Here is a 24,306-nt window from a genome sequence, read left to right as displayed (position 1 = left end):
TATGTCCAAAACCTTGGGTAAGAAGAGACTCATATCCCCAAATCCAGGTCTTTTCCAGGTAAGTACTTGGGGCCTTTCACCCCATCTCGGTCTGCTTACAGTTGCATCACTGTTCTTCCCATTAGCTCCATGGGTGACACCTGAAATGTGCATCTCCTTGCTGGGCCATGCGTTTGCAATCTGTCTGCCCTTGGTCTGCATGCATTTTCAGTGTCTGTAAACAGCACTGTCACATCTGTTTCTCACCTTTTTCACTCACAGCTATTTTTAAAGTCTGTGTTGTCTGTGGCTTGAAACTGCTCTGAAGCACATTACAGCATCATCCACTACATTTCCCCTGCATAGCCTCCAGTGACAACCCACAAGCAGCCCACCCCACAGACCCAGGGGAAAATTTTGTGGGGAAGTACACATAAGCCTCACTGATGTGTGTGTAGGCAGCTCTGTAGCCATGCGTGGGTCTCCACACCTCAGCTGCATTTCTACAATACACCTCTACCTTCTGCTAATGAGAGCAGAGATATTGACTGCTGCTTTAGTTCATGCTTCTCTGATGAATTTTGGGCTTTCTTCACTGGCTTGTAATTCTCAGGTCTGCTTTCACAACCTGCCTGTTCATTCCCTTTGCCTGCTTTTTGCACTGGGGTGGAAAACTATATTGTTGATTTGTAAGATTTCCTTTATAGAAGCTCACTCCCCAGGAGTGCGAGGCCTGCAGCCCTGTAGTTCCTTTCAGTAGAGGGAATGAACTCACTGGAAAAGCCCTCCCCACATTTATTTAATCCTTGATTACAAATACCTTTGCCCCAAGGCTCTCACACCTACAGTTAGGCCTCTCCTAACCACAAAAGCAAATTTGGCTATTAAGAGGAGAGAAGAGAGGGGGAGTAAAGGAACCAAGAGAAAATGGAAGGTAAATTGTTATGGTAAGTTCAAAACCAATATATTAAATGGAACAAAATATTTATAGAACTACAACAAAACAAAACTGTTCTATACCTCAATGTTCAAAATGAATGAGTAAAAAAAAAAAAAAACCAAGAAGTTAAATAAAAAGGAAAAGAACTTTAGAAAAAGTACAAAAATAAATTCACCCATGTATTGTTCTTAAAACTTCATGGAAAAAGGAAAAATGATGCTGAAGTCAAAGAAGTAGAGATCAAAGGTAGCACACTAAGTAAAAATGAAAAGCCAAGAACAGAGAAAACACAGTGACAGCAGATACTAAGCAAACCTAAGCAAGACTATACTTAAAAAGAGAATAAATAAGGGGTTGGAAGTGTGGCTTAGGTGGGAGAGCAAAGCCCCTGAGTCCAAAACCTAGTATGAGAGAGACAGAGAAAGAAAGACACTATATGAGAATAAGGAGTAAGACAAAAATAAGAAAGGGGAAGAAAAAAAGCAATCGAGAAAAAGGCTGAAATAAACATAGGGCTGGCTGGTAAACCCTTATTAGCTAACACCTGCTCTTCAGGTTCCTGGGGTCCCAATACAGAGGCCAAAGCAGTGACCAGGAGGCAGAAAAAGGACCAGGCTAACTTTGGATCCAGTACTGCTTTGCCCATCAGGCCAGGGCCAGCAAAGCCTAGCCAGGACCTTCGTACTCAGAGCCACTGGCCAAACCATGGTCAATGGACAAGGCCTCAGAAGCCTTAGGCAGTAGCCAGCACCCGGCCTTCACTGGGCCATTAAGATCCTGAAGGGTAAACCACTAGCACCCTTGCAATGTAAATCAAACCCCAGCAGCACAGCAACTAAGAGATAGCATAGATAAATGGGACCTCATAAAGCTAAAAAGCTTCTGTTCATCCAAAGAAATGGTCTCTAAACTGAAGAGAACAATCACAGAGTGGGAGAAAATATTTGCCAGCTATACATCAGACAAAGGACTGATAACCAGAATATATAGGGAACTTAAAAAACTAAATTCTCCCAAAACTAATGAACCAATAAAGAAATGGGCAAGTGAACTAAACAGAACTTTCTCAAAAGAAGAAATTCAAATGCCAAAAAACACATGAAAAAATGCTCACCATCTCTAGCAATAAAGGAAATGCAAATTAAAACCACACTAAGATTCCACCTCACCCCTGTTAGAATAGCCATCATCAGCAACACCACCAACAAGAAGTGTTGGCGAGGATTCGGGGAAAAAGGAACCCTCATACACTGTTGGTGGGAATGTAAACTAGTACAACCACTCTGGAAAAAAATTTGGAGGCTACTTAAAAAGCTAGACATTGATCTACCATTTGATCCAGCAATACCACTCTTGGGGATATACCCAAAAGACTGTGACACAGGTTACTCCAGAGGCACCTGCACACCCATGTTTATTGCGGCACTATTCACAATAGCCAAGTTATGGAAACAGCCAAGATGCCCCACCACTGACGAATGGATTAAGAAAATGTGGTATCTATACACAATGGAATTTTATGCAGCCATGAAGAAGAACGAAATGTTATCATTCGCTGGTAAATGGATGGAATTGGAGAACATCATTCTGAGTGAGGTTAGCCTGGCCCAAAAGACCAAAAATCGTATGTTCTCCCCCATATGTGGACATTAGATCAAGGGAAAACACAACAATGGGATTGGACTTTGAGCACATGATAAAAGCGATAGCACACAAGGGAGGAGTGAGGATAGGTAAGACACCTAAAAAATTAGCTAGCATTTGTTGCCCTTAACGCAGAGAAACTAAAGCAGATACCTTAAAAGCAACTGAGGCCAGTAGGAAAAGGGGACCAGGAACTAGAGAAAAGGGTAGATCAAAAAGAATTAACCTAGAAGGTAACACACACGCACAGGAAATTAATATAAGTCAATGCCCTGTATAGCTATCCTTATCTCAACCAGCAAAAACCCTTGTTCCTTCCTATTATTGCCTATACTCTCTCTACAAAATTAGAAATAAGGGGAAAATAGTTCCTGTTGAGTATTGAGGGGGTAGGGGGGAGAGGGAGGGGGCAGGATGGGTGGTAAGGGAGGGGGTGGGGGCAGAGGGGAGAAATGACCCAAGCCTTGTATGCACATATGAATAATAAAATAATTAAAAAAAAAAGATCCTGAAGCGTAAACCACCAGCACCCTTGCATCCAGCCTCCCCCACTCCCTGGTGAATCTCCCACTCCCTGGTGAATCTCCCACTTCCCCGCTTTCTGGTTCCCTATGGCCTTCAGGAGAACTCACAGTGGAGTGGAAGCCATATATGCAAGAGGGTCCAGAGGAAATGCTGCTCTTGGAATCTGTTTGGCCCCACATAAGCAAGCAAAATGACAGCCTGCCTAAACAAGTTCAATACCACCCAAGGGTGCACAATTAACACCTCTGTGACTCATCTCAGACATCAGCACATCAGCTTTGCATGCTAGAGGGAGCAGTGATTGAGGACCCAGGGACCATAAGCCCTTCCCAGGTCATCAGCCAAATTCTAGCTATTCACCCAAAGTGGCCAACTATTAAATGATTTTATTGGCTAGTTCCATTCTAATGACTCAGAAAAAAAAAGATGCAACTGACAGTGAGCCCAGAGTTCCATCACCCTGGTTCATCACAAGTTGGAGGCTGATGAAACATGCAGGTGAGTCACTACAAGTGGAAAACATCTGATCTCAGCTTGAGGTGAAGTATGATGTGGGGACCGAGACCAGCTAACTTGAATCCTGCCAGTGAGAAAGAAAGGAAGGTAATCTCCCAGCAGCCCTAAAAATTCTCTGGTAATACAGTTGCCTGGCATTTGGAAGCACGTTCCCAGAGTGACAAAGTGACAATGCACAGGGCTAATGTTGTCAGCTGGCACACAGTCCACAGCCCACAAGCCAGCAGTCCCAGACTTCATCAACCAGTTTTTGTGTTCACTTTGAATTGGTTTTAATTTGGCAGTGGTTGCAGGATTGTCAGTGTTGCCATCATCTTACCTTCTTCAGCTTTCTGTTGATGTGTACCTCCATCCCATCCCCAGGCTGTGCACACAGCCCAAGGCCCAACCACTATTCGTTGATTGGGCAGAGTGACCCACGTGACAGACCAAAGCAGGGGCTTCCTGTGATGGCAATGTTCAATCCACAGGGTGGGAGAGAACCCTAGGCATGAAGGGGCCTGAGCCAAGGCCTCAGGATGTTACAGTTGTGGGTCTCTGATGGTGAGAATCCATCTCTACCCACAACAGGACATAACACAGCATACAAAGCTGGAAGAAAGTCCTGGTGACCGTGGCCAACTGAGGTGGAGGTAGAGAGGGCACATATGTACTTGGGTTCAGGCACTCAAGATAGAGGGGGCAGGCAAAGGTATTCTTGCTGTTGTCTGCTTCCCTCCAAAGTGTCTGGCCTGTTTTGGATCTCTGGTCTCAAACCTGAGAGTGTGTGGATTCTGTATTTTTTCTCCCTTTCACTCCAATAGAACCTTTTAAAAGCAATGTTTCTGAGAATTCTATGGAAAGATCCAATTGCAAACTGGCAAGACTTAGTATCTCTTTGGGGCTTTCTTTTAACAACATCCATGGTTTGCTCTAACAAGCCTTGAGAGCATTCAGGTACACAAGTGTGCTTTATGGTACTTCCTGATGCCACATCAGGATTCTTAGCTAAAGTCGCACCTTAACTCAGATTAATCAACCATCTTAAAACACAGGCACAAGATTCATGGATGGGAGGGAATACATTTACTTCAGGTATAAAGGTTTACTGTTATTAACAAGTTATCACTGCTATTTACATGTTTATAAAATGGAAATAAAAATGACATACAGGTTTGGTACCAAAAGTGGCACAAACTAAAACCAGTACAAAAATAAATTTTCAAGCTACATGTTTAAAAATAAATGTCATTGAAACAGTAAGGGGAAAACCTGTATCACTATGTGTTGAAATGTAGTCATTACCACAGCAAAGCAGCCTTAGGGTGGCCATGACCCAGTGCCTGCTGGAAGAGCCACCCCCTCATGTTCTTGCAAGAATGCAAGCAAACAAAGACCAATATACAAGAGTTATGTTCCTGAGCTACAGAAGTTTAGAGCATCTAAACTATAGTGAATTCCTGCTACAGTGGAGCACACAGGGTTGGAGCTGATGAACAGTCACCAGTGCCCAGCTAGCGACAGCAGGACACGGAATCATGTCTGAAGGAAAGCTAAGCCCACTTGTGAGGAAGAGATCCTGGGCTAACAGTGAGTGCACAGGAGTCTTCCTTTGAATCACCAGTCTCCTGGCCACACATAAGCAGGGGTGGAAATTCAAAAAAGGCAGGAGCTTCTTGGTGTGTGAGCCCCTGTACCACAAAGACCTATTCCTTGCCTATCTCGGTGGAAATCCCCAACAGCTGTAAGGTCCCATTCTTCCTAGATACCAGCTGTGTATATCCACAGTGGATCTCATTAGTCCACACAGCCAGGGTCACAGCAGAGAAAGCGAAGGACCCCAGCAAACCTGTCCGCCCCACTCAGGCTTCAGCCTTCATGACTAACTCTCCTCTTCCCAAAGCTGGGTCAGGATCAAGTGGCTGCTGGACTGGCATGCTGGGTGAGTGAGCAGCAAGTGGGCCCAAGAGCAGTGCTTTCCCAGCTCCCGTTCTGCCTGAGTGCAGCGCTGCAGGACAGAAACCTGCTCATGCACACTCCTCTGTGATCCCAGCAGGGCCCACAAGTGCTGAGGGGAGCAAGAAAAGGGGCTGATGGGTGGCCGCACATTCCACCTGAGCTAGTGCTTGCTCACCCTGCTTGAGACAGGGAGCAGCATGGAGAGAGGATCCCAAGCAGTCCCTGCATCCACCGCCAAGCTCAGCTCACTGGTCCTGGACCTTGGCCCTTTTGGCTTTCAGGGACAGGTGCTGCAAGAGAAGAGAAAACATCACAGTTGGGGATGGTCAGACAAAGAAACCAGACTCCAACAGAATGCCCACGTGAATGACCTAGTAGAATCTTCCACCTGGTCCAGGCCTTCTGAAGAAATGCTGTGCCCCTCAGAAAATGGTATAAAAAAGTCCAAGTGACTGAAAAAGACCCTGAGGAGGATGCAAGCAGCCCGAGGCTAGCCTACAGGACTAAACCTGGCTCTGCAGCAGCTTCCAATGAAAGGTTTTCTTAGGAGAAAATGGGGTTCCCTCCACCCAGCCCAGAGGCAGCACTGCAGCCAAAGTCCTGTGCTCAGGGAACTGGGCTTGGACGGGGCCTGACCTCAGCTTCCCAAGAAGCTCCTAACAATGGCCTAGGAAAAGCTCCCTCTCCTTAGGAACAGGGAATGGGTCAATGTACCAAGCATCCCAACATGCCAGGTGCTGGTGTCCAAGGATGGAGCCAAAGCCATGCTCCTGCCCTCACAGGGGACATGCTAGCTAAGAAGACATATAGGAAAAAGGACCTCTGTGGCATTTCCCCAGAAATGCCAGTCTGTCAGTATAAATAACTTATGAAACTTACTAACATTACTGTCATGGGCATCAGATAACAGGATTGAGGAATTAGAATTCTTTACATTCTAAGGTAAAACCAAAAGTGTTAGACATTCTAAAATATGCATTTGAGACAGAGTGTGTGAACACAACTTCTACTCAGGGGCCTCCACTCACTAACTGAGAGACACCTGACATCCCACTGATAAACATAAACAATGCAGAAACTTCTTGAGGAGCTAACACGTGGTGAGATCCTCACAAGAGGACTTCCAACCCCTGGCTGCTCGGTGCACTTCATTTCTTGGCATACCCACATGGCCTCACATCAGCAAACCACATCGCCCCACAGAGAACAGCAGGCCCTGAAAGAACACAGGGCATGAAAGAAGTCATGGTACACCGCCAAGCACAATGTGAGATGAGCGAGTGACAGGACCCAGGTCGACATGAACAGCAAGAATTCAGGCTTTCTATACAGTTTTCCCCTGAATAACAAAGCTATCTTTGAGAATCAGGAAAAATAACTTAAAAGACAAGAAGGCAAATATGTGAACAGGTCATCCTGTTCTTCCCCTGTCCAACTGTGTGTCGTGCCAAATCTCTGAATTCTCTGTTCTATATACTTCACCTGATATGACCCTACAACTAATGCTAGACATTCACAGCCTTAGCGTGGGGAGCGGAGATGACGCCATTGTGTCTGTGGGGCCATTTTCGGTGCTCTTTTCTGGAAGGAATGTTCAATATAAACAAAGCTGACTCTGAACCACTTCAGGCTTCTTTACAGGGAAAGAGCAACTCTCTCAAAAAACAAGTGACGGAAAGTCACCAAATGTGCCAGGGACAGAATGCAGACAATCTGTGGGCCGTGCATGGTTGCGGGGCAATGCACTGTGTTCAACACAGAATATCTACCGTACATGGGCAGCCTGGGGATATGGAGTGATGCTAAGGAAATCAATCTGCTTTAGACGAGTTAAAAGAAGAAATGCCTTTGGACTAAGTTAAGAAGGGACTAACACTTCCAAACAACAGAGCTTGGTGACCCTTTCTGTACAACCAGGCTGTCCCCAAAGGGGTTTCTAAAACCTGGCCTCTCCAAAAGTGCTCTGATCATAGTTGGAGTGAGAGGCTAAAAACTAGGCATTTGGAGAAAAGAGACAAGTGTGGAAATTTGAGCTTGTCGTTTTCTTCAAACTTCTAAAGCTATTTGCTCTTTAAATGTTGTGGATCTGACCTAAAGAAACTAATTTTGAGTTCACAAGAGAAAATACCTCACTTCTAGGCTAATTCTGCTCTGCAAGACACTGAGTGAATCCGAGATATTACAGGCCAATCCTTCTCTAACCACTTGCGTCCCATTATTTTAATGGGTGCATTTGCAGCTGCATCCTTCTCCTCACTTCTAGTTTGCATTTCTAATCATTTTTTGAGGACTGAAGTTTGCTGTTTCCCAGCAGTGACGTTTTGAAAGAAAAGATTTTCTTCACTACAGGTTAATTCTGACAGACCCATCAGAGCAGAGACAGCATCCTCTGCATTTTCATTGTCCCCGTAGTTGATCTGGTTTCTAGAAGAAACATCTGCATTAGAGTCTGAATTGCTTTTCGTTTGGGTAAGAATTAAATAGTTACGGGGATTTTAAAAGGGCAATTCCTTGGCATTACAGAGGAAGAGGGATGGTAAGATCTTTCCATTCACAGGGCCATAAACACAAATGTCTCTAAGGCTTGGGCAAGAGAATAAACAAGTGGCACCTGGAAAGTGTCACCAGCCACTCTTCAGCCCCTGCTGACTGCCACAAATTAAGGAACTAAGCCAGAACTAAGCTAGATTTAACATTTCTCTTTTTGAAAAAAAAAAAACAGAGACAAGGTCTTGTTATGGCCTGAACTCAAGTCCACCTGCCTCAGTCTCCCAAACAGCTGGATAGATTTAACATTTCTTGCAAGAGAAACCAGAAATTCACATTTAATGTGGAATGAGTTTTTTTGATGCAGTGTTTTGCTACGTTGTCCAGGCTATCCTCCAACTCTTGGGCTCAAGCAAATCCTCCTTCCTCAGCCTCCTGAGTGGCTGGGACTACAGGAACATGCCACCAAGACTGGCTAAATCTTCCAATTTTAAATACAGCAATCAATGCGAATTTTGACTTGAAAACATTGCACAGTCCAGTTCTAGCCCTTGTGGAATAATAGGTTTCAGAATTTCCCTTATACTATAAACAACAGTAAACCGAACAAAATGTCCAAAGCAACTTTTTTCAGACATTGAAAAACAAACAGCATGGGACTATAGTCCAATTAAAGACTAAGATCAAGGCTCAGCAGAATCAAACCCATGTACCTATACATTAACTGACTGTGAAAAAAAGTTTAAAAAGCAACATTCTATTAAGAAAACAAAACAAAATCCAGGCTGGCATGGTGGCACCCACCTGAAATCCCAGCTACTCAGAGGCAGAATTAGAAGACAGTGCAGGCAAAGTCAGTGTGAGACCCTATCTGAAAAACAAACTAAAAGCAAAAAAACTGGAGACATGGCTCAAGAGGTAGAGCAAGCACAAGGCCCTGAGTTCAATCCCCAATACCACAAAGAAGAAAAAACTTAAACAGATTCCATAACATAGCATCTATAATGTTTAGCACACAACAAAAAATTGCTAGACAAGAGAAGCAGGAAAATATAATCCATCATAAGTAAACAAAACAACCATAAGATAAAACAAAGTGACAGAGATGTTGAATTAGCAGACTGGTCCTTTAAAACGGCTATTATAAATGTGTTCAAGGACTTAAAGAAAAAGATTGGGATAATGAGTGAACACAGGAAAGACCCAGAAAACTAAAAAAGAAACAAATGAAAATGCTAAAATAGAAAAATACAGCATCTGAAATGAAACAGTCTCTCAACAGACTTATCAACAAGATTGAACACTGCAGAACTGACCGGTAATCCTGCAGATGGGTCACAAGAAACTATCCAAGCTAAACCACAGAAAAGACTTTGTGAAGTGTGAGACAAAAGCAGCCTTCATGAAGTGTGAGACAAAGCAAGAGCTCTAGCACATATGTAACTGGAGCTCCAGAAGAACACAGGGAGATACTGGAGCAGAAAAAGAATGATTGCCCACTCAGCTCCATGAACTCCAAGAACGATAAACACAAAGCAAAGTACCTTACAGTTCAAACTGCTGAAATCAAAGATAAAGATAAAAACCTTAAAAGCAGCCACAGGAGGAGATAAAGAAGTACATTGCATACAGAGGGACAGCCACGGAAAGGACTGCTGGCTTCTCAGACATAGTTCAAAGAAATGGAATAAACTCTTTAAAGGGCTAAAATGAAAAACAAAAAAAAACTCATTCAAGCTACAAGGGCACTAGATAAGAAGAAATGTGTATTTCACAATATGAAGCAGCTGCTAACTAGTGGTCTGGGAGACAGATTCTGTTCATTCCTACCGTCCCTTGTTGATAAAAGTGTGGTGCCAGCTCCAGCAACCATGCAGATTCTATGGCAGTCACGTCTCTCATGTAATACTTGGAGGTCTGAATGACTTCATTGTAGATAACCCTGAAACAAGAAGCACACATGAAACATTCTCCCATGTCTTAGGAGGATGGTCAGTCTCTGCCCTTCACCTTTAGCAAGTGTGCACTCCATGTGCAGCTACGCTAAACACAGGCACTTAGGCTGTGACTGAGCGATAGGTCACGGAGTGTTTTACAGATCAGATTCTACATCCTTCATGACTTCTAGGGCATCTCAATTATCCACAAAGGATCTTTCTGGATCCTTAGTCTCCACTTATAGAGCTCTGAAGAAAACTTAAGGATTCAATTATAAATCACAGAAATAGAGGCAAAGGCTTGCCTGATTCTGAAAGGGGTTGAGAAATGACCTTAAAGAGTTACAAAGGAACTTTCCAGAGTGATGAAAATATACTATACCTTATTTGGTGTGTAACCCATGGTTACATGGGTGCACATATTAGTCAAAACTCATCTTTCACTGAGTATGAATTACACCTTCACAAGAGGTAAGAAGACTTACCCTGGGACTGAGGTAAAAACAACAAAAAGGGAGGGAGGGAGGGAAAAGGAAGGGGAAGGGCCTCAGCACAGGGACTGTGAGGGAAGGTCACTTTCCCTCTGCCTCAGGCTAGCTCTATTTCTGCCACCCTTTCCTGCCCTTCAGTTCCTAGGAATGAAGCAACTCCCAAATTCAATCACCCAAAAGTCAGCAAACTGTTAAAGGATCCAGAACTGAGGTTTGGTTTCCCTCATTACCTTATCTTGCACACTAACATCCAAGGAGTAACAGATCTAAACTCAGAACTGACCAAGTCCCTCTTCACCTCAGAAGCTTCTGCACCTGCACTGCATACAAGCAGTCTAATTCCTTTGTCTGGGTGAAGAGGGCTCACTCTTGCTGCCCATCAGAAACACCTGGAGGACTTGTTAAAACAGAGTGCTGGGTTGCACTCAGTTTCTGATTCAGGACTGGGCATGGCCTGAGAATCTGCATTTCCAATAAGGTTCAGGTGCAGGCTAGTGGAGTGGCTCAAGCAGTAAAAGTGCCTGCCTACCAAGCATGAGGCCCTAAGTTCAAACCTCAGTGTTACAAAAACAAAAACCAAATGCCTCAAAACAGAGACAGCTCACTCTCTGCTTGTGGCTTCTCCCAGGTAAGACTGATGCTGGTCTGAGGCCACCCCCTGAAAACCACTGGCCCAGGATACAAGGTACCTTGCAGCAGACCTTTCTGCCCTTAATTCTATCTACTGCCATCTTCCCTCCTTCTCTCTCTCTTTCCTGGAGTTATCTATCTTCCAACTGGTAAGGCACCATTGTTGTTGTCTTTAAATTTCCCAATACATTATTAATCAATATTTTTGTAAAATACTATGTAAATAAATTTAAACTGAAATTTTAAAAAATACAAAATATGAGCCCAAATTTATTAGTGTTAAACTGGGCAGACATGAACACAACCTATCAAAATGCTATAAAAACATCTAACTGCCTTCTTCCAACTTCCTTCTAAACCAGTGTCACAGACTGCCATAATTTCACAAGCTACCCTTTGGGTAGCACTGGCCAGTCCTAACTATGATTCTCCAAAGATACGGGCAAACACTTTTTTTTTTTACACAGTAACATGTTTTATTTTTTATGTTTTTAAATTTTTTTTATTCATTTTTTCATATGTGCATACATTGTTTGGGCCCTTTCTTCCCCCTACCCCCTGCTCCCTCCCTCCCCCACTCCACTTCCAGGCATAATCTATTCTGCAAAAACTCTTATCTCCAAGTACAGCGCAAATGTTGGCTCCTCTATGAAGCCACCCCTGATTCCCCTGGCACCTGCAGGGCTAAATCCAGGACTTCATACACCACCCTCCAGCAAAGCCTTCTCCTCTAGGTTGGAATCTGTGTGGATCTGTCTCTGTAATCTCTGAATGCTGTGCGCAAAGCAGGGATTAACCTCTAGAAGTAGGTAAAAGTGACCACTTGAGAGGATGAGTGAGAGGACACACATCACTGTGTGCTTAAGGAGATCTATGAAAGAGGAGAAATTCTATGGACAACTCAGTGTAATAACAAAGTCTGCAATGGTGTAGAGCAGCTAGGCCTGTGCCAGGCACTGGGAACTCAGAGATGGCCAAGGCAGGTGTGAGGCTCAGCCGCACAGGGGCTTACCAGCGAGGTGGCTTCTCTGCGTACAGGACTGATGCGGGGTGGATATGCAGCTCATGATCATCACGGATAGTTCTGGTGAGATACAAGAAGTGTGTCTAAAGCACTCATTAAGACTTTCTTACAGATGTTTTAAATATTGCCTCTAAATGCATGCAGGATGAATTTCACATAAACAAAACAGTGCCCTCTATCTTCTAGGTGCCCTTCCTTGACCCTCCCCTGCTGCCACGCTGGGAGTAAGAATAAATCATGCAAAAATAGAAGAAGAAAAGCAACATGTGAACACTCAGAAAAAGCACTTAGGAACGCAGCAATTATGCCCATGTTTATCTTCCTAAACAATTTTCTGTGAAATAACAAGAATATATCGGATTTCTTCTGTAGGCTTTCCTATTACACAAAGTTAAACACTAAGCGGAGGTAAGACTAGTGAGACTAGTGGAAAGAGAAGCTCAGTCTGGGACTATTAGTATCTCTGAAAGTTATTTCCAATTCCAACTTAGATGTGAGTTGATTTAACTCAGAAACTATTGACTGCACACATAACTACCAGCAAGATCAGACAACAAGGAAACATTAATAGACTAGGATGTTGCTGCCTAAAACAGCCATGGTGTGTTTCTATGGGCACTGGGATTTGTTTGTCAGAGGGACGGTTTTAAACAGAGCCAGCCTCATCACTGGTGTTATGGCAAAGCCAGTATCCAGGAGCCCTGGCTGGCCCACCAGATGGTGAGCACACCAATAGAGAAGTTTGTCTCACAAGAATGACTGGCTCTGGAACCTCTCATGCTGTCCCTATGTTTTCCTTTGTTTCTTAAGGACACTGATGAAATTTGCTGAATGCCCTGACACTCCTCAGAAGAGGAAGGCAACCAACATAACAAATGAGGGAACTCGCTGGGGGAGCTCAGGCCTCTCCAGACGGTCTCACCTCCCTGTGGGAAGGGGTCCATGAGGGAGAGAGCTCAAGCAACAGAATCACAACAGTGACAGGCTAGGCCACTTGCCTGGAGCAACAGACACAGCACACTAGAGGTGAAGGGAAATGCTGTGTTTTAAAGTTCAGACGATCAGTTACCAAGATAGTAGATGGAACAGATCTGGCTGACAAAACTTAAAAAATGCTCACTGAATTCTGGTCCTTTAACAGAATCCCAGTGTCCAGGGAAAGGGATCTCATGGCTAGCCTCAGAAAACAGAACTCTAATGTTATGTGATTGGGAGGAGGGAACCTAATGGCATATATGTGGAGGAAATCACAAAGAGAGTTCAGGAAAAAGCCTATTGATTGTTCCCTTATTAGAGACGGGGAAAATGTTGGGTATGGTGGTGCACATCTGTAATCCTAGCTACTCAGGATGCCAATGCAGGAGGATTGCAAATTCAAAACCAGCCTGGGCTACACAGCAAGAAGACTCTCTCAAAATAAAAAATAAACATAACTAAATAAATAAATAAATAGGCTGGGGGTGTAGTTCAGTGGTAAAACATTTGCAGAGCATGTGCTAAGTCCAGTGTTCCATCTGGAAATGATACTACTCTTTAAATAGGCTGCACAGAAGAGCCAAAAGACCTAAGCAGGATGGCTTAGTTTAGAGAAAAGTGGGCTTAAATTACACTTCATTTTTCACCATTAGAGTACAGTAAAAGCTATTATAAACATTAGTGATCGGCAATTTTCTATGCCTAGAGAATGTGGCTGGAAGAACAGGATACAGGCTGCAGCGGGGGTACATTCACCACAGGAAGAGACCTTACCGAGCAGCAAAGACACCAAGCACCAAGCGTGGTCACGATGGACTGGCAACCTCAGGCCTGCAGAGCTCTAAAGGCATAAGGACCTACCTAGGGTAGAAGTAGTTTCTCTGGGAAAATCATCACTAAAGGTTCCCTCTAGTCCTACAATTCCATTATTAGAACTGAGATGCTGCTAGCCTCCAGACATAACTGTCACCCTTCTAAGACAAGCATTAACCATGTGGATGTACTTGAATATGTGGAACCACTTTGAGAAGTAAAATAATCTGCTTCAAGCTACATAGCTAACCTCAACTAGGTTTTGGAAGGAGGCATGATCTAAATTAAAAAATAACAAATTTGATTTCTCTACTGTCTCTACACATCAGCTTTCTGTGCAGTTTGGGTCACTTCAAAGATTTTTTTCCTATACAAATGACTTCAGAAAGTATCACATTACCTATAAGCTCCAGTAGAATGAAACCTTGCTGCGTTTGCAAAAAATCCCGCGACAATGCACCTCAGAACCGGATCGGGATCACCTGCACAAGGTGGCAACAGAGAAGATGAGACCTTTGCCTGCCCTGTACTCCAGGTGTTCGGGCCTGTGCTGTGACACACAGGATCCAGGCCTTGCCGCACCCAGGCTGCTCAAGCCACCTGGAAACCACAGCCTGAACCAGACACCTCCCATGCCAGGTGCCAGTCTGCCAACAACTGAGGCAGCTGAAAACAAGGTGGGGCTGCCCCTGGCACTTTGGGGCCCTTCCAAATCCCCAGGCCACAGATGACTAGACCAGGCTGGATACCGGGACCTAAGACAGTTACTCCACAGACTGACCAGTGACTTCACAACTTTGTTTTAGGGGAGAACCTTGTGGGAATGATGTTCTTTCTGTAAGAAAGAACGGAAATGGAGTACTGTACTACATTACTCACTATGGATACGAGTGAGTCCATCTCGACTGGAGTGTCTACTGCTACAGTGAACACCTCTCTCAGGCATAAAGTCCCTCCATTTATTAGGTGATGTCCATAAGATAAATTCCAAATTATTGCACAAAAGGAGTGTCATTTTTATGACTGATGACAACCATATTTCACCAATTCTAAGATTCACTTTTTCCCTACTTTGATACATAAATAATGGTGGCATCTTAGACCCAAGGACATATGATGTGCGGGCAAACAAGCTCCATGAAGGGGGTACTGCTTACAAAGCCATGAAGATATAAATAGCAGTCAGTCTCACTGCATTCACACCTTCCTTGTTTTATTTTACACTTACTAGATTACTATCTGTGTGTGTGTTTCTTCTTTTGTGATTTTTATATTCTAATCCTTTGCTCACTTATCAACTTGGAAACACTATTGGGTTTTCTAAATAGGTTAAATAAAATCATTCTATAAACTTTTTTATCTCATGACTGCTAAGTCTTTCACTACTCGCTTTCTCCTTTCTTCACATCTAGATGTTCTAAATTCACACATAATTCATTTAATCTCCATGACTTCCTATTTTGTTCCCAGGTAAAGAACCAATTAATCTCAAATTTACATTGTTTTTTGGGGCAGTACTGGGGGGTTTGAGCTCAGGGCCTTGCACCTGCTGGGCAAGTGCACCTCCAGACCCTTTTGCATTAGTTATTTTTCAGACAGGGTCTCACGCTTTTGTCTGGGCCAGCCTCAGACTGCAATACTCCTATATACACCTCCCATGTAGCTGGGATTAGAGCTGCACTCCACCATGCCCAGCTTGATCTTTAAGATAGGGTCTCACTTACTTTTATTTTGCCCAAGCTGACCTTAAGCCATGATCCTCCTACCTCTACCTCCTAAGTAGCTGGGATTACAGTGTGACCCACGATGCCCCACCCTCAATTCTATATTTCTAACCACCATCAAGATTCAGCCCCTTTCTCCATCTGGTCATAAGAAATTTCCATGTACAACATGCCTTCTTCTCAGGGTGAAGAACACTTCCTAAAGGGTGAAAAGTGGTTCCTTGGGATGGAGGAAGGGAAGATATCTTAGGTGTTACAATGTTTTGCAGCCCTCCACAGCTCAACTCTCCATTACAAAATCTTACTCCTCAACATTTAATTCCTCCTGTTAGGAAGAATTTAAATTTAATATAACTTTTCTCCTGGGTAGCACATTGATAATGAAACCCAGGCTAAGATAAACAGATGTACAAGTAAGGCTGTCATCTAGCTGCCAGGTGACAGGAACCCAATCAACTGCTATTGTGAGCATCCTCTTTCTACTCTTCCCTCTCTTGAGAGCATCTTGCATGCTTCTTACTCCAAGCACTTGTCTCCAGTCGTCTTTGCCACAATTTTCTAATTCAACCAGACCTCCAATGCTTGAAGGGACTTCCACCACCCCTCAAAGCCTGCTGCAAGACCCCCAAGGCCTGTCGCATGGGACTTCCTGCACTACTGTTGTATTTGCCATTACTGTCTTCTATGACACTGACATTGTGGTTCATCTACCTGCATGAATCTCTTCTTTCACTGCACTCTGCCTATGAGCAAGAACCAAGTCTTGGTCATTTTTTAATCACTTTCTCTTAGCATAAAAGTAAAATAAGGCCCTGAAGTAAAACTACCTGGGTTCAAGTTCTTTTGGTCTTTTCGCCTCATTCTTCTCATCTATAAGATCGGGATAACATCAGCACACACTTTACAGGGTTGTTGTGAACATTAATGAATTAACACACAAAACACTTAGAATACCGCCTGGCCTATTAAAAGCACTCAAAAACTTTTAACAGATACTTGCAGGGTTGAGAATGTGGCTGAGTCCAGGCACACAGTAGCTTTCAACATGACTGCTGCTAAACACACAAGCAGTTAAGTCCCTTCCTCAGGAGTGTGGGCTTCTGAGCCACAAGATCGGGCTCTACTGATTACCAGTGTTATCCTGAACATAATTCAAAGCCTCCTTTGGACTTGAGGTCCTCTGTAAGCTATGGCTACCATCGCCTACTCCCCACAGTGAAGAAGCAATTAGAGGAAGTCTGCACAGCCCCTGCCACGCACAACCCATTGTGTCCTTGACTGATGGTCAGCACAGTCACTGCTACAGGCTAGAAGCCATCTGACAGGACTGCTGCGCCTCACACTCGGTGAGCACTGGACTAAACACGCGGTGCCTGCTTTGCTGACACTTGTGTCTGAAAAGAAAGCATAGTTTTTACCCCATAGCCACGAGCTTCATTCATTTAAAATAATTTTTCTCGCAAAAGTCACCCAATAATTGTATCATCTGCAGTGACGCCAATGTCAATGGTTCTTAAGTGCTGTCATAAGCTTTAACCTATGTTTTGGTAAGAACAGCCCTTGGAATAAAAATGGACTTTACCCTTGGCTTTTCATGGATGCGGGCAGTTCAAGATGAAGCCAGCACAGGTCAGCGCGCTTTGCTGCCTCACATCAGCCCAGCCCGAGAACCTTCAGAACACACCTAAGCAAAGAAAGGGAAGTCACTGGCAGGGGGCCAGTTCCCTCTCACCTTCGCTGGACTTCTTGGGCACCTGAAATTTGACAAGCAGCTTTTTCAACTGTTCTCGCACGGCGGCAGCTCTGACAAGCCCCTTGTAATTCAGGAAATGTTCCTGACACCACTGGGAGTTCTTATTGTGCTGCAGAGCAACCAGAAGGAGCATTAAGGAAGAACCAACATGGTCCCAACTAAGGCAATGTTGGGAAGACAATTATCATCTCTCCCCTATCTGCCAGTTCAACGAGACAAGATCTTCAGGTCATCACTGGCTTCTCCCCCTCCCGCCCATACACTCAACAGTGTCGCAAAACCAATGCTAACATCTGAATGCTCTGTGTCCTCACTCAGCACTGAGGAGCAAATGAGAACTGAAGGACAAGCAGAGCTGTTCTCCATCTAAATACCTACATGAGATGTGACCCAGGAGAAAGAGCCACATCCCAGTGTCCTTTGCAAGCCAACTTTTCTTCTTTGGTGAGCTTCACTTCATCATTTTGTTACACCACGGGCTAGCAATATGACACTTGTCAATGCCGAAATAACTTGCAAATTATTATCTGTTCCCAAAGTATGATTGTTCTATCAACGGCACTTAATTTTCTTCTGCATTCTGAAGTATGATCATGACTTGAATTAAAATTTTTGCTCTAAATTTACATTCTAAGCCAGGGAGGAAATTTTTTTAAATAATAAGAAAATGTAAATTATACAGGATTTTCCAAGAAGGCTAACTGTAGACTAATGCAACGCAGACCTATACCTGCATTCTACTGCTAGAGAAAAACTTCCAATTGCAGATGGTATGCTGTACTTGTACAAATAAATTTTAAGTGATTCAATCCTTAAGTCTCAATAAAAGAAGTGGTTTTTTTCTAAAACCATCATTAACTGAATAATCTTCCTCAAATCTCTGCTAAAATGAAAATCTGGCATTACTCCTCCTTCAAAAAAACATTTAAGAAATGAATACTGATGGTGCATGCTTGTAATTCCAGAATTCATGAGGCTGAAGCAGGATAGCGAGGACGGATGACAGAGGGAGAGGGGGGATGGAGGGTGGAGGGGGAGGAGAAGGTGGAAAGAGGAACAGAGGGAGGAAAAAGAAGAGAAAAAGGAGGAAAAAAAGAAGGAGAAGGAGAAAGAAGGAAAAAGAAATGAAACACTGAAAATCTGAAATACCATTCCATCTTCTGTATGGCTTCTTTTTCCATCATTTTCACCCACTTGAGATCACTCTTTTTAACAATTTTTAGTGAGAACTTTAAGCTGGAACATTAAGAATGAAAACTAGCATTGTCTGTGGCAAACACACGTAGGATAACTGGACACACACAGATCCTTGCCTAAACATGTTCTCATGGCAGCTGGGACAACTATGAAAATTCAGTCCAAGAATGTAAGTTGTTCTCTGCCCCATTCATGAGGCAGAACCTCCTATTCAAACATTGCCTTTCTGTCCAACACATGGTAGATGTGGGACACTGGGAGGCCAAGCCATCACCCTGCTTCTAGTGTGCCAGGTCTGCAAGCAAGGAAAAGCAATGAACGATTCCTGTGTTCTTTCCAATAATATCACACCAAAAACTCAGGTGGGACTCCCAACCCACTGGCAATAAATATGACAGGAAAATTAAGAAGTCTTTTTGTGAACTAATTTCTGGGCTCCGGAAATGGGTGAGGGGATCCCTCTGAGCCATAACCAGGCTTACTTTGATAAATGCTTCGTACACGTTGAGCATGGTGAGGTGGTCACCCTCCTCGACAGCAAATTTTCTGTGTACTCGAATCTGGAAAGAATAAAGTTTCATTTAGAAGTTGACTTCCATGCACTGGGAATGACAAACAGTATGGTTGAGGATTCAGAAAACCAGGTTCACACCACCCTAGCTCTGCTGTATCCTGAAAGCCATCAGTTTGGTTACTTAACCTTTCTTGGACTCAATTTCCTTATCTGTAAAAATCAGGAAATTAAACCTCTTTATCAATATTTCTGTGGATTAAGATAATTTACTAAAAAGTCCTTGGCACAGGAATTTGATAAATGTCAGTGTCCCTGTTTCTGTCTTCCTCTATCCAATAGAAATCATCTCTCTTAGAAGCATTCCTCCAAGCCCCCAACACAATGTAGGCCCCAGGAGGGCATGGACTGATTGTGCACATGTGAGACACCCCATATTCCTAGGCCAGCACTAGCTGCCTGGTCCTTTCAGATCTCATTGCTGAATTCTTCTTTAAGATCCTGGACCTGCCATTGGTTCTCATAGAATTGAGGAGCAGTATACACAAAGAGCACAAATACATTAGCTTCAGAATTTTATCCTTGAACTAATGTCACAGTAACCTTCCTTCTTCCCTCCCTCTCACCAATAACAGATGTTTACCAAGCACTACTACAGAACAAGCACTGTTCTAAGCATTTGGAATACAATAGTGATACATGGTGAGGGAAACAAGAAACAAAATAAACAAGCAAAATATATAGTCTACCAGGATAATAAGAAGCAATAAAGGAGAAGAGTGGATGGGAAAGGAAGTTACTATTATTTTAGACAAAGAGATAAAAAACAAACCAGTTTTCTCCTATTTAAACTGAGTTGCTTGCCCTGAGATAGGCCTGCTAAAATAGGTTATAAAGGATCAAACAAACAAGAACCCCATATGTAAATAACAGATATATATATAAAAGATATACCCATCTGGTCATAGAGGCGGGAAAATCTGTAATCTGTAGACACACAACTATCAGGGAGGATCACAACCATCCTTGAGAAAGGGGAGCTCCTCCCTCTATGCATCCTGAATCACCCCGGGACCCCAGCTCCAATGGTACCCTCCTATAGAGGTAACTCATCAGTACCCTCATTTTTCCTCCAGTCTTTCCAGTGTTTACTATCTTAGCACTAATGCCTCTGCCTTACACAGGGTCTTGGCCGCTGATTTTAACTTAAAATGTCCTACTTCAAACACCTCTATGGCGCAGTGTGGTGCCAAGAATAAGTCTGCTCTGCCAAGGCACCTGATTCCTTATGTGACTAACATGCCCACCAAGGTTTCTACAGAGCAGCTAGAATAACAGTTCCTTGACGGAGACCTGAAAGTCAGCAGTGCCATGGTTAGGTCTGCCAATTCCAGCTGTGCAATCATCTTTAAAATATGGTAACAGAATCTATTGCTAAGATTTATTTTGAAGATAAAATGGAAATTGTTTGTGTAAAGCACTTTGCACAATGTCAGGCACACAGGAAACCCTTACAATGAGAGCTAATATCATTTGCACAACTCCACAGCAGTTTCTGGGTGAATTTTAATAAAAGAACATCCAAAGTGAAAGAAAATAATATGAACAGCATGGGCAGAAAGGTGGACTTACTGCCTGTGACTTCTGGTTTGAGGGGACCACAAAGATATTCTGGATCTGCATCATGGCCGCGATGCTTAGAATTTCCTGAGAACAGCCGAAATTTCCTAGAAAACAAAAGGCATATTTGCAAACATACAATGTGTCAACAAATCAGGCTGGGTTGCAGCTCAGTGGTAAAGCACTTGTCTAGTTCATGTGAGGCCTTGGGTTCCATATCCAGCACCACAAAGGAAAAAAAAAGTCAACAATTTGTGAACAAGGAGTAAAAGACATTTTCTGATATTTTCCTTGCATCACACTGAAAAATTAGATGGTATTTTTATATAGTTTCATTTCTTTGAAGTTTATAGCATATAAATACTTCACTCTGCCAAGTGGAATGTCCTACACGGAGCTCAGTCATGAAGAGCTCTGAGAGAAAAGCTACTCTTCCACTCTGTAAGTGTAACACTGAGGGCTCTTGCCTTCAGCCAACATGGCCCCGCCACCAAGGGTAGGTCAGCTGCACACCTAGTCCTTACTCTCATGTGCACATGTGGAATCCTGGCACAAGCCTGCAAGGAAAAAAGGAACAGGTTGTGTGGGGTTGTGCCCCTCCTCCTGTTTCTCTGCTCCTGGCCCTTCTGCAAGGTGCCACAAGTGTCCTTCTGTCTCTCACAGGTGCTCCTCTCACCTTGGAAGCTCGAGGAGCAGGGAGTCCAGAATGACACTTTGTGAGTTGTTGCTGCTGCCTCCTAGGAACCGACTGCAGGAAGCAGCCCACCAAGACACTGGACAGAGCACTCCTGCCATCTCCCCACAGCTTCTGACCTGTGTGTGACGTGTTCTCCCAACTCCACGCTTAGAACCTGTTTTTCAATGGAAGGCTAAGGCTACCTGGTTGTTCCAAAACACAATTATAGCTAATATGCACCATTGATGGCTCTGAAATACACCTTCATGAACTGCCTCATCTAAAAGTTAGACAAAGCCAAGAAAAACATTAGTCTTACCCTTTTGGGAGAGGAGTCAGCTATACTATCTAGATGATTTGATTTCATTTCCTCACAAAAATCTGCAAGTCAGAGAAACTGGAGCCCTTGTGTATTGGTAACAGGAATGTAAACTGTTATGGCCACTGTGGTGAACAGTATGGCAAGTCCTCAAAAAGTTAGAACTGTCAGTACAGCCATTTTGGAAAACAGATGAAAGTTCCTCAGCAAACTAAAACTAGAACTCCCACATGCCCCAGCAATCCCACCTCCAGACACACATCCAAAAGAGCTGAGATTGGAATGTGGAAGAAAAACCTGTACTCCTGTGTTCATTACAACATTAGTCAAAATAACCAAAGTATGAAAGCAACCTAAATGTCCATCAACACGAGTGGATAAAGACAATGTGGTGTACATACAATGGAAGACCATAAAGCCTTTGAAAAAGAAGGAAATTCTGTTATTTGACACTATATGGAGGGAATAATAAATGCCACCATTACAGGTCACACTATATGTCACTTATATGTAGAATCTAAAAAAGTCCATTTCACAGAAAACAACAGTTACCAGAGGCTGGCAGGTGGGAGGTGGAAGGATGGGGAAAGCAGGGATGTTGCTCAAAGGGTACAAAGTTTCAGACTAAAGGAGTAAGTTTTAATGATACAGTTAATGTATAGTTCAAAATTGCTAAGAGAATAGATTTTTAATGTTCTCACCACAGAAAAGTAAGTTGGTAAGGTGACAGAGATATTACTGCATCTTTCCACAATGTATATACATAGATGAAAACATCACATTGCATCCCATAAATATATACAATACTTATTTGTCAAAGATAAATTCTTTGTTGTTGTTTAACCACAATTAGGTCCTCTTCTCCCAGGGTACACAGAATTCAGGGAAACAACATCTCCAATAATCAATTATAAAATCCACATGAGCCACCAGGCTCTACCCACCTGATTCCAGCAGCATTTTGGCAAACATGGGATTCAAAGGAAACTCTGCTATTCTCATCCCAAGTGGTTCAGTTAAGTGACAGTCTTTGTCCAGACCTGCCAGGAGGAATCAGAACGCATGTACCACGAGAGAATAAAACATGATGTATGAAAAAAAGGTATCCAAAGATGACTCGTGCACTACTAAACTCAACTTGACACCAGAATGCCACTGCATTAAAAGAAGAAGTTTCCCCTGAGCTCCTGGATGCCCAATTTTTAGAAACTGCTCTTCTTAGAACTTCCACTCAAGGACTTAATTGTAAGGCAATGGGCCTGCAACTTCCTTTTGCTCCCACTCTCCCCAGTCCACAGCGGCCCCTCCATTCCCAATGCTCCACAGACAGTGCTCTCACATGAGGCCGAAAGCTAGAAACCAGATACACCAAGGCCATCTTCCCATCAGTGTCCAGCACGTCTGACTCTGCTGACCACAACTTCCTGGAGTTACTCTTCTCCAGCTCCTATGACCTCTGCTCTCCTGGTTCTCTGCCACCTACCTCGCCAGCCCCCTCAGTCACTTTTAGCACCTTCTTCCACATCCAGGCCCCACATGCCACAGAGATGCCAGGATGGTGTCCTGGGCCTCTGCTCTTCACAGACATGCATGAGGGTGATCCTCAAAGCCGGCAACTCTGAAACCAAACACTGGACCAGACCTGGTACCAACACTAGACAGGTTTTTCCAACTGCCTCCCAGGCAGTTTACTGAAAGGGGCAGACTCCTCCAGTCCTCCTCCTCCCTACTTGCCAATACCCAGGTACTGGATTCCCAAGACCCCCCAGATGCAGACTTGCTTTCCTGATCAGAATAACTGTGTGAGAGCTCAGGGTAAGAATGGAAAGGTAATTGCTTCTCTTTTCCAATATAATCATCTCTTCAAAGGCAGAACTAAATTAAGCTGTGGGTTTTCCTCCATATTTTCCAGCTTATTTAGAGTAGTGAAGAAATAAGAAACAGTCCAACTTTTCTGTTATTTCTTTCTGTGAGACAGGGTCTCATGATATAGCCCAAGCTGACCTCAAACTCAAGATCTTCCTGCCTCAGCCTCCTGAGTGCTGGGATTACAGGCAGGTACCCTGCCCACCTAATTTATCTTTTGTTCTGTTTGTCTGAAAATCAACTCAAATGCAAAAACCTACACAGTCAACATTCCTCACATCCTCATTACAGATAACCCTCCTCTCAATTTCCTATTACATGAGAAGGGAACAGAAACCTATTCCAGCACACACTTTGGGGAGACCCTTTAAAGTAATGGAGAGCTTTTAGATCCATAATTGACTATTCCTTCATAGAAAGGTATCAAAAACATGATGAATAAAAATGAACACTACCTCATACACAGAAAAAATTTAACAAAAATGGGTCAAAGACCTAAATGTAATAGCCCAAACTAAAATTTGTAGGAAAACTAGGAATAAAACTTAATGAAGGTGACATAGTGTATTTTTTGTTTGTTTGCCTGAGGTACTTGGACTAAACTCAGGGCCTCATACTTGCTAGGCAAGTGCTCTACCACCTAAGCCACAAACCTGGTCCTTACAATGTTATTTTTTTGTTGGTATTTTCAGTGCTGAGTTTGAACCCAGGGCCTCCTCACACATGCTAAGCACATGTTCT

At 43.4% G+C, this 24,306-nt stretch overlaps 1 protein-coding gene across 8 annotated transcripts in view; it reads right to left on the bottom strand.

Moving 5' to 3' along the window:
* Positions 1–4,646: 4,646 nt before the first annotated feature.
* Positions 4,647–24,306, bottom strand: part of Dhx35 (DEAH-box helicase 35) — a 67,988-nt gene continuing 48,328 nt past the window's right edge. For 4 of the 8 annotated variants that reach the window (XM_020156346.2, XM_074074758.1, XM_074074757.1 and 1 more), the window contains 8 exons: positions 22,644–22,739; positions 20,717–20,811; positions 19,056–19,133; positions 17,356–17,485; positions 14,300–14,381; positions 12,100–12,171; positions 9,860–9,971; positions 4,647–5,832 (listed from right to left, as the gene is read on the bottom strand). In XM_020156346.2, coding sequence (XP_020011935.1) covers positions 5,788–5,832; positions 9,860–9,971; positions 12,100–12,171; positions 14,300–14,381; positions 17,356–17,485; positions 19,056–19,133; positions 20,717–20,811; positions 22,644–22,739 — 710 coding nt within the window. In that variant the 3' untranslated portion in view covers positions 4,647–5,787. Of the gene's footprint in view, positions 5,833–9,859; positions 9,972–12,098; positions 12,172–14,299; positions 14,382–17,205; positions 17,486–19,055; positions 19,134–20,716; positions 20,812–22,643; positions 22,740–24,306 lie in introns of those variants that run through there. The other 4 variants (XM_020156347.2, XR_012448249.1, XR_012448250.1 and 1 more) reach the window with 4 other exon arrangements.

The sequence above is a fragment of the Castor canadensis genome, chromosome 5 (genome assembly GCF_047511655.1).
Source record: "Castor canadensis chromosome 5, mCasCan1.hap1v2, whole genome shotgun sequence".
NCBI lineage: Eukaryota > Metazoa > Chordata > Mammalia > Rodentia > Castoridae > Castor > Castor canadensis.
Note: the sequence above shows the minus strand (reverse complement) of the source record. Positions and strands in the feature narration are given on the sequence as shown.